The sequence below is a fragment of the Marmota marmota genome, unplaced genomic scaffold, assembly GCF_001458135.2.
Source record: "Marmota marmota marmota unplaced genomic scaffold, marMar, whole genome shotgun sequence".
Lineage (NCBI taxonomy): Eukaryota > Metazoa > Chordata > Mammalia > Rodentia > Sciuridae > Marmota > Marmota marmota.
In genome coordinates, this window is record NW_026000221.1 from 3,280,435 (window position 1) to 3,298,843 (window position 18,409).

Consider the following 18,409-nt stretch of genomic DNA (forward strand, 5'->3'; position numbering starts at 1 on the left):
GTCTGGGGGATGGGAGAAGTGGGCTGGATGACTTGGAGTCATCTGGCCCCTTCTTGGAAAAAGCCTTTAAGATCACACTCCCCCAGGAATGGCACTGGGCCGCACCAGTGAGCGGGTGGAACCAAAGAAGACACTTGGGGTGTTAAGGGCATTTCAAGATATGACAGGCTGCCATCCAGGCCGGTCTCCTGTTCTTGAATTCGCCTACCTAGGCAAGAAAGGCAGTGTCCTGCAGATCCCCCAATGGGTGCTGAAAGGCTGGGGCTAGCATTCTCCAGGGACTATCTCTAGTTTCTCCTCATGGGGCTTCCTGTACCCTAGCTCCTTCAGATTATCTGTCATACTTTTTGAAACTCAGGTTTTTGTTCTGAACATTAAGATCCAAACTCAGCATTTGGAGCTGTGAATGTGCTGTGCATTTGCAGTATGAACATATCCACATGTGTGGGTGAGTATGAGACCATCATAAACCAGGGTGTTCTTCCTGCATTTGCTGACACCTGTGATCCTTTCTTGTAGTCAGTCAGCAGCAGCCAGACTGTTCAACAGTAATTGCCTCAGGGAAGGCACAAAGACAGTGGACATTGCAACATCCAGCTAACAAATGAATCAAATTATTGGCATTTCAGAAGTCCAGGCTGAGGCTTGGAACAACATATGATGAGAAAGGGCAGGGCTGTGGCTAGTGCATATGGCACCCATGGGTGAATTATAATTGGCTTCCTGTTGCATCCATTTCAGTCAGACATCTTTGCGCGATGCACAAACTACTCGACCTTATGTGGCAGCCCTGAGTAGGGGCAAATGTTTTCATTGCCGAAGTTAGAAACTATCTCCTGCATCTTGGGACAGGGTAGAGTGGGAGGTAAGGAGAATTGGTCAGGAGATAAGGAAACCTTAGCTTTAGGTGGATCTCTGAGAGGAGGCCAAGAGGTTCTCTGGCTGAGCATGCACAACCATGCTGAGAAGTCACATACTGGTCCACGGAGCAGCAGCCTGCAGGCCCAACCCGTAGGAAGCAGATTGGAAGAGGGGTATGGCGATGCCAGTGTAGACATAGAGGCCAGTGGGTGGGAGGCAGTGACCATAGCCACGGAGGTTACGCAGCACCAGGTATGCTGGGTGGGCTCTCCAGCCTTGCTGAGATTTCCCCCATCTTGGAGGGATGGCGGGGGTGGGGGTGTGGGAGCTCTTGACAGAGATTAAAACCAAACCAAACCTTATACTTCTCCCTCACTTGTGTTTGCAGATTTTTATATAAATATGCAAAGGAAGCCTCAAGCAAATATCCACTAATCGTTATCCCTGGAGGATACTTTTTCACCCTCCCTGTGCCCACTTGAGAGGACAACCAGGGTGGAAGAGAAACTTATCATTTTGCTTGGGAGGGTCCAGGGCTGGGCTCTGCTGAGCCAGTGGGTGAGTGGGCTGGGCTCTTTCATATGTACACTCCCAAAATAGAGCCCTTTCTCAAAATCTGCCTCTCTGGCTCCATGGAGCCCTATCTCAGAGCCTCATTCTGAATCATGACAGAGGAAAAGGGCCACCCTGGGGGCCCCACCAGGACCGTTTAGAAATGGAGGGAAGAGATGACAGGCCAGCAGGGCCCCTTTAAGGAATCCCCACCTGGGCGGGGATGGGGATGAAAATAGAAGCAGGGAGACAGGAGGAGGTTTAGTGGGCTAGAGGGAGCAGCGTGCTGATTATTAAAGAGCGAATTACCTGGGTCTAATTATGAATGCACTTAAACAGCACATTTTCTCCTGATGCAGAACGGAAGTGGCTCAGTTTCAGTCACAAAGAGTAGGAAAGGGTGAGAGAGAGAGAAAAAAAAGTACATCTCCGGTATGAAGAGCCAGCTCCTGTGTGTTTCCTACAAGTTGGGGCAGGAAGAGGAGTGGACCCCATCCCACCCCTGTCTCTCACCCCCACCTCACTTGCTCAGCCTGTTGGAGCTTTTCATACGGCCATCTTAATCCCAGGAACCCAAAGGCATGATGGAGATGAGCCCCCCCCCCCCACTTCCCCCAGCTGGTCTAGTGCCAGGACACCTTGGAAGGTAGTCTGTCTCAGGACTCTGCTCAGACTCCAGGTGAGTCCTAAGATTCCAGGACAGAAGTGGGAGAGGATGCTGCCCATGTCCCTGTACATGGATGACATCTCCTCAGCTCCAAGAAACTGGAGACATAATCCAAGTTAAGTTGTCCTTGGACTCTGGTGTTTACTGTCTCTTTTACTGTGAGTTTTCACTTCATAGCAAGGCTGTCTGATGACGGAGATGCTGCATAGGATAGGGTGGATGGGGGTTGAGTTCTTCACCCCTATTTCTTTTCTTTTCTGCTGCCTTCATGTTTCATTCCCTATCTTTTCTGCATGCCCGAATCCCAAATAGCCTCCCCAAATTGGATCAGTTCCACCTTGAGCTAGCTAGAGCTCTGCACCTGGCTTGGGGTCCAGTCCTATCTCTACCACCAATCAGTCAGGTGACCTGATAACCATGCCATCCTGCAGGAGATCTGGGGCAATAGTGTCAAATATAGTTGGCCATCCGATGAGAGCATTTTAACCCATCCTCACTCTGTGGATCTATCTTAGTAATGTATGTCCTAGGGGATCTTCAGCTGGAAGTCCCAGGACCATTTTGAGAAATACCCATCAACCAGTGTCTCTTCTCTCCAGGCTGCCTTCTAGGGACAGTGATCTGTACTCCTTGCTTAGCCTAAGGACATTTCTACCATTCAGTCTGTTCATTTGCTCCCACTCTTCACCCAGGCTAGTTGAGCCTTTAATTCATAGATTGTCCCACTGGAAGGCACCCCTGCTCTACTTAAACTTTTTTTTTTTTTTTTTTATGGTGCTGGGGATATAACCCAGGGCCTTGTGCATGTGAGGCAAGCACGCCACCAACTGAGCCATATCCCCAGCCCCTCTACTTATGCTTTGTCTATTAGAAGGAGGTAATGAATTCTGCCCTGCCTACCTCAATGGGTTGTTGTCCCAATTAAATGAGATAAAGTATATGAAAGTGCTCAGACAGTTGTAAGACTGGAAATCCTAAGAGGAAGTTACCAATGACCAGTGGGTAATATCCTAGTCAGCTTTCTGTCGCTATAACAAAATACCTGAGGTGATTAACTTATACTAGAAAAGGTTTATTTTGGCTCACAGTTTTGGAAGTTCCAGTCCATGAATGATTGGACCCAGTTTTTTTGGCCTGTGTCAAGGATGCACATCATGGCAGGAGCAAGGCAGAGCAGAACAACTTACTTCATGAGCCATGGAGAAAAGGGAAAGAGGCAGGGTCTAGGATCCCACAATCCCCTTTGAATGCACATCCCCAGTGACCTAAGGACTCCCACTAGACCTCATGTCCTAAAGATTCTACCACCTCTCAATAGTGCCATCTTGGAGACCAAGTCTTTAACACATGGGCCATTGAGAGGCATTCAACAAACTATAGCAGAGAATAACCCACTCATTTCCTTGTGACATCTCCTCTGTATTGCCCACCACTCTTATTAAAAAGCTTCTGCACAGCAGAGGAAACAATTAAGAGTGTGAAGAGGGTACCTACAGAATAGGAGAAAATCTTTTCTAGATACTGTTCTGTAGGGGATTAATATCTAGAATATATAAAGAACTCCAAAAACTTAGCACCAAAACTCCTCCAAATAACCTAATGAACACTTCTGAAAATAAGAAATACAAATGGCCAACAAATATATGAAAAATCGTTTCACATCATTAACAATTAGGAAAATGCAAATCAAAACTACACTGAGATTTCATCTTACTCCAGTCAGAAAGTCGGCCCTCAAGAATACAAATATAATAAAAGCTGGAGAGAATGTGGAGAAAAAGGAACACTTACACTACTGGAGGGATTGTAAATTAGTACAACCACTAGGGAAATCAGTATGGAAGTTCCTAAAAAAAACTAGGCATGGAACCACCATATGACTAGGCTATACTTCTCCTGGTATTTATCCTAAAGAATTAAAGTCATCATACTATGGTGATACATGCAAACCTATGTTTATAGGAGCATAATTCACAATAACCAAACTATGGAACCAGCCTAGGTGTCTATCAATGGATGAAAGAGTAAAGAAAATGTGGTATGCACACATAATGGAATTTTATTCAGCCATAAATATGAAATTACGACATTTGCAGGAAAATGGATGGAACTTGAGAAAATGATGTTAAGCAAAACAAGCCAAACCCAGGATCATGTTGAGGGTCAGATGTTTTCTCTTATATATGGAAGCTCTTTTTTCTCTCAACAGAGAAAAAAGCTTTTTTTTTTTTTTCTCTGTAGAGAGAAAAGAGGAGAAGAAATGTGGGGGTTATCTCATGAAAATAGAAGGGAGATTAGTAGAGTAAAGGAAAGGGATGAGGGAGATGGAAGAAGGGAGGGAAAGGAGAAATACTGGAGAATAGTATTGACCCAATTATAGTATTATATTATGTGTATATACATTCACAACAATGAATCACATCACTATACATAACTATAGTGCACCAATAAAAATGTGGTACATTATATTTTAATGTAATGTGGTGCAATGTATTTCAGAGGAGAAAAAATCCCTTGGAAATCCACTTCTCTGTCCCAGGATCACTCTGTTCTCTACAGTGAGGCTGCAAGGCCCTCAGAGTGGGAGTTCTGGAACCCATCCCGTCCTTCACATGTTGTGACCTGTGACTGAGCTGAAGCCTGGGTTAACTGGTTGCATTCATCCTCCCATAAGATGGCCAAAGCTGGTTTTCAGGGCAGGGCAGAGGTTCTACTGGTGTCTAGAAACAGGGTTTCTAAGTGGAGCACAGCTGACGTGGGCAGGTGGAAACCCTGAATGCAGTTTCATTAACACCTGCTGACTTGCATTTGTTGGATACTATTGGTTGAGGCACCAGGCCTGAGGATTCAGAAGTAGATCATTTTGGGGATGCATGGGTAAGATTACTCTCCTATAAATGGACTGGGTATGATGTGAAAAGTTCCTGAACCATCCTTAGCCCCTGCGTTTTAGTTATCTATTACAGGTAGCATACTACCTCAAAACTAAGGGGTCTGAAGTGACAGCACTACTATTTCTCATGGTTCTGTAGTTGGCAAGGCCCAGCTGGGCAGCTCTTCTGCTCCACATAGCTGAATCACTCTTGTGGCTGCTCTAAACTGGGGGCTCGACAAGGCTGGAAAGTACATGAGGCCTCTGGTCTTCTGAGGTTTCTCTCCATATGCCTCTGCACATTCAGTAGTGTAGCAGAACTCCTTGACAACGCCGCAGGTGGCTTGCTGTAGGACATGATCCAGTGGGCGTGAATTTATGAAGCCAATGCTCCTGCTATATTTGCTAATGCCCTATTAATTAAAGCAAGTCACATGACTATGCTTAGTGGCCATGCAGGAGGGAATGCACAGTGCGTGTATCATCTCTCACTGGGGCCACAGATGCAATAGTTCAGCACAACCGTATTTTCCTTTCTTGTAAAGTCATGCCAGCTCTTCACAGAACAGAATGGTGGTCATGCTGGGCACATAGAGCATCTGCTCCCAGACAGCGAATCTCTTTGAACTGGGGCCAATGCAATGGCCCCACCATTTCCTGAACTTAGAGGCCTATGGTGTGACACAGGGAGGCTACCCAGGTCCAGGCTTCCCTGCTCTGCACTAGTGGTGGTTTGTGTCCGTGGGTAACCATAGCTCATAAGGAGGAGACACCAAGGTCTGGGCCATGTTCAGATTCTGTGTGATTTTCTCTTTTCCATAGAGCGTCCTCACATGTTGCTGCCTTTTGCTCGTGGTTTTCTGGTGTGCCCTCCATTGAGTCCTGCAGGAGTCTTTGCCCATCAAGAAGGTGAAGCCACTGACATCTGCTACATATGTCCTCAGGCGGCATCCAAGTGGGCTGATGTGGGAGCACGTATGGGCCCACTTTCCCCCTCCTCCTCTTCTTTTGTGCCTCTGTGTTGGAGGCTTGGGCCCAGTCCTATTCTCACCTCCAACTCCACCTCCTTGTTTCTGCCCATGCAGCAGAGACCCAAGGTAGTCAGCCACATGCCATGAGCTTGGGGAACACTTTCAGTCTCTGAGAGTTGACCTGTGACTTTCAGGCTGGGTGCAGAATAATAATTCCCTTGGTTTCCTCACATGTCTGGAATAAGCTGTTAGCTCCCTTTTTCAGAAAGTATCCCTATGTTTTGCCTCAAGCTGAATTTTTCATATCATATATTTGCAGGGGAGGACAGACCAAAGGTCTTTAAGAATCAGGAAAATGGTGTTTCTACCCTTTGGGAAACACTGAGAATCTACAGAGTGACTAGAATTCTTATCTGTAGCACCCTCACCCTGCAGCCTCCAACACAAGGGAAGTCACTTGCCTCTGAACTCAGCTTGGGGACTGAGAGGCTCAGGGGGCCTAGGGCTCAGAAAATCATGTGCATTTCAGAAGAAGCAGTGTCATGAGATGACACTCTATAATCTTTGCTGATGCACAGAATATATATTCTGCTCATGCTCATGTCACCAACAATGAGAATTTTGTGAATGGTTTTATGTGAAGCTGCATCTGAAAAAAACAGCCTGGTATCAGAGAGACAGCATGCTCCCCTTCTGCAGGGCTGGCCAGGATTCGGGGGCATTGAGGTTAGTTCTGTGGATTGGGAAGGCACTAGGGGCTCTGCCTTACTGCAGTGTCCTTTCTGTGATGGATTTGAGCAGAGCATGAAATCCTGGAGTTGTATTTTGTCTATCATTGAAATGATTCAAAAAGCCATTTCCTTTCTTGCTCAGGTCTGGGGTGGTCACTGCTCTCCCCCTGGCATCTGAGTCAGTGGTATAGCTTTTGAGATTCATGCTGCTCCCAATAATCCATGCTCATGGAAAGCAGAAGTCCCCAGAAATCCAATATCAGGTTGCATTTATGTAACTGAAATAGTCCCACTTTGCCAGACTGAACCTAAGAAATAAAGCTATGTATTTCCTATTTATAGCAGCAACCTCACAGGCTAGAAACTGGTTATACTCAAAGTGTCTACTGGCTATTTCTGGAGTCTCTGAGGGGTCACCCTCACCAATAAGCACAATAACTGTAGTCACCTTGCTAGCAGCCTTGTCCCACCTTTCCTTTGTATTCCTGTTGGCCACATTCTTACCTGCTGCCTCCATAGCGGTGGAGAGATACCTCACAGGAATGCCCAATGTGCTAATTCTGGATCTTTCCAAACCTGTAGCCTGGGCACAGTAGGAAGACTCTTCTCCCATGTACGGAGGGGCTGGTGACCCTGGGTCCTATAGCAGTCCTGCTAGGCCCCATGCCTTGCTTATTCTCTCTTAACAGTTTAACCTGGACCTCCTCATTGTCCAGAATCTCACTGCATCTCAAGACTAACAGTCCTGGCAGATTTTGGCCTTGGCACTTCTAATCACAGAAGCTGAAGACCAGACCCAAGGAAAGGGCGAGGAAAAGAAGCCCCAGGATCACATCTGTGTTCATCAGGAGTCTGAGGAGGTAAGTGACAGAAAACCAATTCAAATTAGCTTAAGCAAAAATGGAGTTTATTTGGTGGTGAACTGAAAGGTCATCTGAACAGATCACAGGGTTTAAGGAAGATCCGGTAGGAAGCAGAGCATCAGGGGTGAGCTAGACCCAGGGTCAACATTGTGCTATACCCTTTCCTTCCCGCTCTTTTCTTCTCCCTCCTCCTCCTATCTCCTCTTCTCCCTTCTATTTTTCCTTGCTCTTTGATGTCATTTATGGACAGTCGCTCTCTGGATGGCAGGAGGTCTACTGTGAACCGGATGCACACTCTCTTGTTCCGCAATCCTGTGGCCACACACACCACACACACATACAACTCTAGGAAAACCCGATTACTCCTGCTCGGGTCTGATGTCAACATTGGGAGAACTGATCCCTGTAGGTGACTGCGTGGGGTTTAGGTGCTAGCCCATGCCTGGGGTGGAGTGAGATCTGTTCACAACCAGTACCAGGTCTGCATGCCCCTCAACATTCCCGCTCCTTCTCGCTCTCCTGCTGGCCTATGCACCTGCCATCAGACACCCAGAATTGTCCTGTTACATTTTTATTTGGCATATTTAAGTTGTTTTCTTTTGTCTTTTATTTCCCCAATGTGCTCCAAGTCTGCCAGGGCAGGGTGAGATACTGATCTTGGGGAGTGTGGGTCAGGCCTATCAGGCAGTCTCTACATGTCCCTTGCTCCCAAGACATATGGCCTCTTTGTCTGCCCGTGTAGCTGATGCCACATCCATGCATGCGTGTCGTGGCACGGTGGGCTTTGTTTGACCCAGTTATTTCTGACTCAATACTCTGAAGACCTGAAATCCACAGTTTTAAAATTCCCAATAAGTTACTTTGTCCTTGCCTGAAATCCTTCCTCCATGTCATGCCTCCTGGGTGCACGGCAGGGGCTGGCTCTTTTGGAGACCCCACGTACACTGACACGTGGCTGAACTGGTCTCTGGCTCAATCCAGAAGGGCCTGGCAGTGTGGGGTTGCTGGTTCAGCCACAGCCCTGGTTTCTGGGGACATTGGCACACTCCTCTTCCCTCTTGTCCTCTCTGCTGACTGTCTTGGCGTCTCTGCACCCTGACCTGGCCTCCATTTCTCTCCTGCTGCAGTTGGAGGGGAGCATTCCTGGATTGGGGAGAGCCCCAAACTCCTCCATCACCATTTCTCTCAAATGTTCAGTTTTTCCCTCAATCCTCCTCTCCCTTATTATCTACAGACCCAGATCTCTGGGGACCAGAGCCCACATAATTTTCCCCCCATATTGTGTCTCTTCCCTGAGGATGTCCCCACTGCTTGCTAGGGGAAGCAGAGGAGCAAGAGCAGGCCAACAGTCAGTGAGTGGGTGGGTTTTCCACAGTGGGAGCTGGCCTCCCGGCCTCCTTCCCAAGGCTGGGCGAGGTCAGGGTGAGCCTCAGGAGCTTGCTGTGCCTGGGACCCAGGGCTGAAGGTACTTTCATTGCCAGCTTGACCTGTGTAAGTTGGGTTACATAGATGTGTTTCTCCTGGAGTTCCTTTCCCTTAGGAGTTCCACCCTTGGAGGGAAGAAAGGAAGAGTGGAATAAACATAAAATGGAGGTGTGCGTGCCTGTCTGCATAGGTAGATTGAAACTCCTTGGCTTGCAGCCTCAAGGGCCCTTCCGATTCTGCACTTCACACAAGCATTAATGAGCCCTTGGAAGAGGGACATTCATCCATGAAGGTGTCTTGCCCTCCCCAGAGAGGTGTTTGGTCACAGGCTTCCAGGCCTGCAGTCATTCAGGTAGCTTTCTCAGAGTCACACTTGCATAAGGGAACCTCCTCCAGGCTGGGCTGCGTCAGGCTATTTTTTTTTTTTTTTGTTCTGGGATCTTTCTTGGTTGGGGGTGGGGAGTTAACCTTCCATGGTTACAGGAGGCTGCTGTGCTTTCTCAAATGTGTGAGCATTGTGTCCCTTAGCAACAGCTCGGAGGCTAATTGGGAGCTTTTGCTTAGGAAGTGTCACTAGGACTTGTTGAGTCCTATTAGGAGCCATCAGAAAGTGACAAGTGACTGGAGAACTCACTGCTTAACCTTTGGTCACCCCGGAGACATGGCCAGCAGCTTTCACTCCTGAGTCCTTAAGACAGTAAGCAGTGCATTGTGTTGGGAAAAGCAGTGGGGCCTCCATCCAGGCTGTGATTAGAAGGGAAATGGGGTCACGTGGTTCAGGCACCTCTGGGCAGAGGTGCAGCAGGGGATGGCTTGCATTTTCTGCAAATCCATGAAGTTTTTCAGGATCCAATGGTGCTGTCTGAAGGAGCTTTAGAAAAATGAGGCCCAGAAGGGACCGGCAGTCCTTCATTGAGTGCCTACCCTTTGGCCCTGTACCAGTTGCCTGGTGGGGAACAGATCAGATTCCCTTACGGAGTTTCCCTCTGGGCAATGGAGAAAGATACTAGATGCATATGTTGTAGACAGAACGACAGTAAGAGTGCAGAGATACAGAGGACAGGAGGTGCTTTGGGAAGTGTGCATATCTTGGGGGGGGGGGTTGTGTGAGCTTTTTCAAGGAGGATCTGGGCCGTTTTTTTCATCTGTCCTTGAGCCCCGCTCAGGTTCCATTCCACATTGCCCTGTTTGGTGTCTCCAACAGCTGCTTCCTCTGCCTGGCTAATTCAACACAGGCCAAGGGTGTGGGGGTTGTCAGTGCTTGGAAAAAATCACTAAGCTCCCCGCTGATGTGCTCTGCTGGCCCTCTGTTCCAGGCTTCCTCAGCAGCACTACAAAGCGGGGTCCCTTCCCCCACCCACCTGGCCACCATGAGTTCATTCCTGGACCACTCTCACCTCCCAGATGTGGCATGAAAAATTTAAACGGATGGTGCTGGTTTTCTTTTCCCATTTTTAATGACTTGGTGGGGCTTGTTTTCGTTTCTCTCTGGTGAGGAGCAGACTGGATACTTAGGTGTGATAGGAGAAAGGGTGCCACAGTTTGAAATGGGTTTGCCAATTGCCTCTGGTTGAAGGCAGATAGGGAGATTGAATAATGCATCTTGAAAGTGTTGATTAGCATTCTGATGAAGGTAAGTGGGAGATCTGAAAGGAAATCTTCTAGAAGTGTTGGTAATTTATCCCCTGGGCAAATCAATTGCTCTTCTACAAAGCATATCTGCCTCTCAATTCAGAGTCCAGGATTGAAAAGGAGCCCTACTGGATGCATGTGGCCTGTCCCCAGTACTTGGCAAGGGACTGAGTAAATATTTGCTGAATGAGTTCATTCATCTTCTGCAGGCTTCACAGGGCCTGGATGAGTATTTGAGAAAAGCTGTGGGGATTTTCTCCAGAGATGTGCCATCACAGAGACTGGCACACAGTCTGAAGGGCACTTGAGAACTTGTGGGTTCTTTTGAATCCATTCACGGCCTCCTACAAGTACCAGGTTAAAAACTCCCAGACCACAGTTTATATCTGTAAAGTTCCCTGCACGCACAGTATGCCCGAGGTACCCACCAGACCCCAGTGTTTCTGTGTTGTTTGAGCACTGGGTGGTGGTGCAGATGGTCTGGGAAGGCCCAGATATAGAGCCACGTGTCAGCAACATCTCTGATCACCTATCTCAGCTGCCAGGGGATCCACAAAATTGACTTTGCCTCCCAGAAATTGGAAAGATTTGGAAAAACTGGGCCTGGATTGCTTATAGCAACAATCAGCTGAACTGGTATCTACAACCTGCTTAAGAAGGGCACATTGACCAGTTTGTCACAATCCACCCTCACAATCCCTTAATTTTGGGACAGACTTTACTTCTATTTACTACTTCATCTCATCTGCTATTTTCTTATAATAGAGTTCAGTAGAAATCTTCTGCTACTGAAGATATATTGTTTATCTTCAAATACAACCCTCTGTATATACATATGTATCTATAAAAGTCTATACTTATGTGGGGCTTGCACTCCAATAAACCCATCTTAAGTTGAAAATACTGTAAGTAAAAAAATTCATTTAATAAACTTACCCTGCTAAATGTCACAGCTTACCTATCTTAAATGTGCTCAGAACTCTTGCATCAGTCTACAGTTGGGAAAAATAATCTAACACAAAGCTTATTTTATAATGGAGTGTTGACTATCTCCTGTAATTTGTGGAATACTGGTATCCCCAAATGCTGGTAGCACAGTACACCACAGGGTGTTGGTAGTTTACCCTTGTGATGGGTGGCTGATTGGGAGCTGCCATTGTCCAGCATCATAGAGAGTATCACTCTACATACAAATACCCCAAGAAAAGATCAAAATTCAAAAATTAAAGTATGTTTCTACTGAATGTGTATTACAAAAGTAAAGTTGAAAAATCATTGTCAAAACCATTGTGCACTGGGGACCATGGTTCATATATACATACACACAAATACCTGTGGGTGTATGTGTGTGCTCATTCATGTGTATGTATATATATAATAGATATAATATGTATATATATCTTACATGTTTATGATTTTCTTCCCTTTCTAGGGCATCTTCAAGGTATTTGATCTGTAACCCTGACCTTCCTCACAGGGTTGCTGTGAAGATTTGGAGAACCGATGCATGCAAAGCCCTAAGCATAGCACCTGAAACACAGTAAGTGCTCAATAGCTTTGGATGGCATTACTAGTCCTTGGGACCAGAGGGCTCTTCTGGAATCCAAGGCCTTGCCTTCCACCTGCTCAGAATGGGCATTGTTTGGGACTGGGCGCCCTCTGGTGGCTGTTCTTCAGATTCACGGCCCCCTCTTTCAGACAGGAGAATTGGGGGTCCAGAATGAAGGGTGGGTCTGATGAGTACCTCAGCATACTGTGTGTACAGGGAACTTTACAGATATAAACTGTGGTCTGGAGATTTAAACCTGGGGCCTGTAGGGGGCCATGGATGGACTTTTCAAACCTTACAAATCCTCAAGTGCCCTTCAGATTGTGTGCCAGTCCTTGTGATGACACATCTCTGGAGAAAATCCCCACAGCTTTTCTCAAACACACACACCAGAGAAAATCCAGAGAGGTGGGTTGGGAGAAAACTTCATCTTTCTCATCATTTATTTTGCCTCTTTCTGGCCTTAATGAGGCTGGGGTCACCAGGTCTGGGGATAGAAAGAGGGGAGCCACTTTCTTAGCAGTAGAGGCCAGAGGCCAGGAACTTCTTGGGGATCTTGGCTGCTGGATTCCCCCAGGGTTAGCCCTTTCTCCTTCAGGTCACCTCTGATGTGAGAGTTCCTAAGGCCACCTCAAGACAGAGTGCAGGACAGCTTCACAGCATATCCACAGAGATCCCCCAGGCTCTTATGAGGTAATTTTATTTCTTTCCATTTTAGGTAAAAATAGTAAATACAAGATAATCTTAATAAAGGTAAAAATACATCATTTGGATTTTTTTTTTTGTTCTCTAAACAGTGCTACCTACAGTACAATTTTTGATTTAGGATTTTTAAACATTTTTTTTTTTATAAACAAATAGAACTATTTTACTATTAGGCTATCTGTGTTCTCATCTGGCACTTAAGAATAGATCACAGGTCACCTCCCGGTTCTGGCTGGATGTGTATGTGGGTGGCATGGGGCAGTGAGAAGGGGTCATGGGATGAGGAGGTTTGACTTCCCGGGACACAGCCAGAGCTGCAGTCCCATGTGCCATGGGAGGGCACACGTGTGCATCCAAGATGGCCTTTTCCTGCTCTGGCTACAGGAATGTATTTCACTGAGGCTGGACTAAAGGCCTCACCTGTGTCGGGGCACTACTCTTCCGAGTAACTTTTCTTACCCAGCAGCCTAGTTTCATAACCACTCTGGGTCCAGGCTCCTGGCTGGAGATGTCAGTGATGTGCTCGAGACTGAGCCAGTGGATCCCCTTGTGTCCCAGAGGAGTGGGCCAGGACCCTCCCCACCAGAGCTGGGGGCCAGGGTATCCAACCTGGCCTTGGAATGCTGGTAGAAGTCACAGATGCCCACTGGGCTGCTAAATGTCCTTGCCCTTGTTCACCCTCAGGTGGTCTTTGTTTAAGTTCTTTCCAAATTTCTCACTGAGCTGTTGGATCAGGTCAGCCAGCTCGCCAGTAGCTTGGGACTTCTCTTCAAGAAGCTCATAGCGCAGGCTAGAGATATCCTGCTTGATTTCTTTCAATTCACCTGCAAGGACAGAGGAGGTTTTGCTGAGTGAGAGCAAGTAGAAGGAAGGGGCTCATCCCAGGTACACGCGGGACCAGCTGCCAGGGGTAGAGGTGAGGCAATGTCAGCTCTGTCTGACCTAAATACTACCCAGCTTCTCAATATCCAGGAACACAGTCCTCTTCCTCCCATTCCTGGAAAGCCTCGCCCTTTGTGGCTAGAAGGAGGTGTGGAGATCAGGGCTGTGAATTGTGTCTAGCACTTATCTTGAGACTGTTGTTCCTGGGGTCATTAATGGCACATTTCAAGACTGAGCAACACCCTCATTAACTGGAACATTTATTTTCATGATACTTTATGTTTTGCTCTGTCGAGATCTGCAGGGAAGGGAAACTTCAAGGCACCTGAGAGAATGGCTCAGCACAGTGGCAGCCACAGAGCTGCCAGTCTCCTAGGAGTGAGCCAGGTACCCCAGTAGGTCCCCTTTGTCCACACAGGCAGCATGGCCTCACTGATAGAACCCTCACGGATGCCTGCCACCACCTCCTCCCATAACAAGGGACCAACTAGGGACCTTCAATTTAAATTTTTTTTTTCAAGTTGTTGATAGACCTTTATTTTATTTATTTATATGTGGTGCTGAAAATTGAACCCAGTGCCTCACTCATGCCAGGCAAGTGTGCTACCACTACCTAACCCCAGCCTAGGACCTTCAATTTTTATTTCCACAGTGAACAATGTGGTTAGAAATCACAGGGGTCTGGGCTGTGGGAATCTTTTTATTAACCACAAAGAAGAGTAGAAAGATTCTTTCCTGATATTAAGATACTGGACTTGACTCAGTGGGAATCCACTCCCTGTGGACATGTTATTTGAATAATATGAAAATAGATATGAATCTGTTTTCCAGGCAGAGATCATGAAAGTATGGCTAGATTCATCTTGACAAATGGATCTATTTTTTTTTTTTTCATCAGGTGCTTCACTGAGCCCCATTTTTGTGGTGTCATTTAAGCGGCAGGACACCTGGTTTTCCCCACCTTCTGTAGCAATTGCATTCATGTCCATTATAGTTATACACAGCTTGAGGCTGGCAGGCATGACACCTGGCAGTTTTATACTTGGGGTGGGTAGATGGGTGCTACTCAGTCCCTAAGCAGTGTCAGCTCAGGAGCCAGCTCAGTCATTATTGAGGTTGCACATTAGGTGCCCAGAAAGAGGCAAAAGTCCTCTCAATGATCAGACTCTTTGTAGCCCCTATGGCCCGAGTGAGGAGGAGACTTAGTGCCTTTGGTCATGGACACAGCCATTTCTAGTAGCAAATATCCTAGGTGTCTCACGGAGATTAATGATCTGGTATAAGGTAATTTGCTTTTCACTTAAGAGGAATTGCTTAAAATAGACTGGAAAGTAACCCAAACAGTGAAAATAATGCAGTCGGAAAACGTCAGTGTGCCTGAGAGTCACCTGGTGTTATTATCTAAAATGCAGACCCCCAAACCCCACTTTAAATATAGCAATTCATTAGGTCCAGGTGGGGTTTGGGATCTGCAGTTTTAACAACTGGTACAGAGTTGGGGGATACTTAGGGAAACTGCTAGTTGTCAGAGGCTGAGAACCTGAAACCGAGACAGGACAGGTCTGGTTGGAACTGATCCAGGGGCAGTCTCTGAAAATGGAATACAGGTTGCTCCCTCTGTATGTGCACCCACAGAATGAGGTGGGGTACTGGAACTTTGGGCCATCCTGAACTCAAGGGACCTGAGGCTGACTCAAAGCAGCCATCACTGCAGTAGGCACAATAATGTCTCCCACCTCCATGATGTCCACATCCTAAACTGTGGAGTTCACCTGAGAGTGTGCTGTGTTACGCGGCACACAGGGACTAAGGCGGCAAACAGAATCGAGCTTTCTTTGCTGTTGGCCTTAAAATAAGGAGATCATTCTGGGTTATCCAGGAGAAGCCAATCTAATCATGAGTTCTTAAGAGTAGAGGAGGAAGGCAGAAGAGTGGGGCAGAGACAGAGGATGAGAGACAACAGGCAGGAGAAGTGGTAGCATGAGGGGAGGGAGGCTTTGCTGCTGGTGATCTGCAGAGACAGGAGGTGGCCTCTGGAGCTGCACTTGGGGCAGCCTCAGCTGCACCAGCAAGGGAACAGAGACCTTGGTCCTGTTGCCTCATGGAAATACACTGTGCTTACGAGTGAGGGGATGGATTCCCCCCAGCCTGTGGAAGGGAACACAGTACCCCAACCACACCGTGATTTTTGCCCTGTGACACCCACACCTCACTTCTGAGCTTACTGCTGCTGTAGGGCCCCACATTTGTGGTGATGCAATCCCTTACCTTCGTTGACTTCATCATTCTCTCTGTCCACCTGGGCCTTCAGGACATATCTTTTTATGAGCCGTTTCATGATTTTCTGAAATGTGAAGCAAGGAGGAGTTCGGTATGCCAGGCCTTGCATAGAGGCAGCCTACATGGTGTAGCACGAGGCCCATGTCTCTCACAGCACCTCAGGAGTCCCTGGGACATGCTCAACCCTGGTGCCTTGCTCAGGATGCCCTGCATAGTGGGGGAAGCTGGCCAGCCTTCTGTTTAACCTCCCCAGTTCCCAGGATTCAATGTCCACTTGACCTGGGATATAAGAACAGGACACTTCTCAATGGCAGGAGGCTGAGCCACTAGAGAGGGAGAGATAATGATTTGGAATGCACTGTGCTGCTTTAGGGTCCTAGGCCTGATTCTACCCTGGCCAGTCATGGCCTCTTTCTCAGTTCTATTTAAGGAGGGGATGTTGGGAACATCTTATTAGGTTAGCCCAGGTGGAGCTGTGTCCCCTAGAGGTTGACGGTGAGAGGTATGCCATTCACAAGAGGAGATTCGGTCGGTACAGAGGTCAGGGCTAGGCTTGGAGGACAAGTCCACCATACTTTGGAAAACTCTTGCCAGATGGAGCAACAATTATACAAGAGAGATCGTTTTCCACAAAATCCCACAGGCCCGACCCCGTGTTGCCAGTCATGATGAAGAAGGGTTTGGGCCTGAGGTTCCAGTTATTATGCAGTCACTGTGTGCTCTAAGCAAATGAAGCATGAATAAACACTTAAGAGACACCAAGAATAGAGCCAAGTGTAAGAAAGACCGCAGGAGGTGAACTTTGGATTTTGTCAGCTAGTTGATCCAGGGTTCCTGTGAAATCTCAGGATTTAAAAATATTCTGGAAGTTGAGACTTCTAACTCTTAAGAGAGATGAGTAGCATGGAAAAAAGGGAGGGATTTCCCTGTCCCTTAGTCCTCCTGTCCTGTGGCCTATTCATGTGTTCACACTTAGGACAAAGGGACAAGGCAGCATTTTCCAGACTGAGGAAAACTTTAAGGGCTTGAACGCTGTTCTGGGGTTTGCTATGTGACCTCATACAGGTTGCTAAGTTCTGAGTACATGGGCTCTGGAAAAGCTTCCTGGAAGTAAGAAGGAAGTGAACTGGGTGCAAAGAGCTGGGGGTACTACTCATTTTTATCACCATTTGATGGTTCTCTCCATGAAAAGGAAGTGTTTCCAGACTGTGATTCCAAGACTGTGACTGACCCTGGCCAAGGCTCTTGTCCACGACTCTGCAGTGACTTGTTCAGGCCGGTGTGCCTTTTTTCTGCCATGAGGTTCACATCCTCCTGGCTCTAGGGTTTGAGGCATTGGAATGGTTTATAAGCAAATTGTCTTTCTGCTATTCCTTCTCAGAGAGCATGGGTCTTCCCCTGTCAGTGTCATGCAGAATTTCTCAGGGACATTCTTATAGATAATAGAGTAGGGTATCTAAGTGTTATGGCTTGGATATGAGGTGTCCCCCAAAAGTCCACATGTGAGACAATGCAAGAAGGTTCAGAGGAGAAATAACTGGGTTGCGAGAGTCTTAACCCAATCATTGAATGAATCCCTTGATAGTGATTAACTGAGGAGTAACTAAAGGCAGGTAGGGTGTGGCTGGAGGAGGTGGGCAATGGCGGCATGACTTTGGGGTACATATTTTGTATCTGGTGAGTGGAGTCTCTCTCTGCTTCCTGATCATCATGTGAGCTGCTTCCCTCTGCCACACTCTTCCACCATAATGTCCTGCCTCATCTTGAGCCTCAAGGAGTGGAACCTGCTGTCTATGGAATGAGACATCTGAAACCATGAGCCCCCAAATAAAGTTGCCCTCCTCTACAATTGTTCTGGCTGGGTTTTTAGTTACAGCAGCAAAAAAGCTGCCTAAAACACTAAGTTATAAGAATATGTACCTTTCCATGAGACTCAATGATGTTATTTTCATTTCTTCTTCTTCTTTTTCTTCTTCTTTTTTTTTTTATTCCTGAACTAGCAAAATCTAGGGCTCTCTATCACCTAACTATATCCCTGGCCCTTTTAATTTTATTTTGAGATAGGGTCTCACTATGTTGCTCAGGCTGGCCTAGAACTTGCAATCCTTCTGCATCTGCCTCTCCCTCCCTGTCCCTGGGAGTGATATTACAGGTGTGCACCACAGTGCCAGGCTTTTTTCAGTTTGAATTAGAAAAATAAAGCAAAGCAAAAACATTGTTCTATGCCAGGGTTGGGGAGGGGACAAAAGTGCAGATACCTAAGTATCTGTCATTCTCACTGAATAAAAAATTCAGAAATACTCTTCCACTGCAAATGTTCAGGATAACACAAGTTAAAGGGATCTAGTTAAAGTCTGTTGCTTTTTAAAGGACAAACTTTAAGAATTAAGGTTTCCTTAGTTTAGATCCATCAATAAAA

The 18,409-nt window shown here is 46.9% G+C and overlaps 1 protein-coding gene across 1 annotated transcript in view; it reads right to left on the reverse strand.

Annotated features, from left to right (window-relative positions):
• Positions 1-12,473: 12,473 nt before the first annotated feature.
• Trpc7 (transient receptor potential cation channel subfamily C member 7) overlaps positions 12,474-18,409 on the reverse strand; it is a 140,324-nt gene continuing 134,388 nt past the window's right edge. Inside the window, exons 11-12 of the mRNA XM_015488785.2 lie at positions 15,979-16,054; positions 12,474-13,652 (exon numbers count right to left, since the gene is read on the reverse strand). Coding sequence (XP_015344271.1) covers positions 13,483-13,652; positions 15,979-16,054 — 246 coding nt within the window. The 3' untranslated portion in view covers positions 12,474-13,482. The remainder of the gene's footprint in view (positions 13,653-15,978; positions 16,055-18,409) is intronic.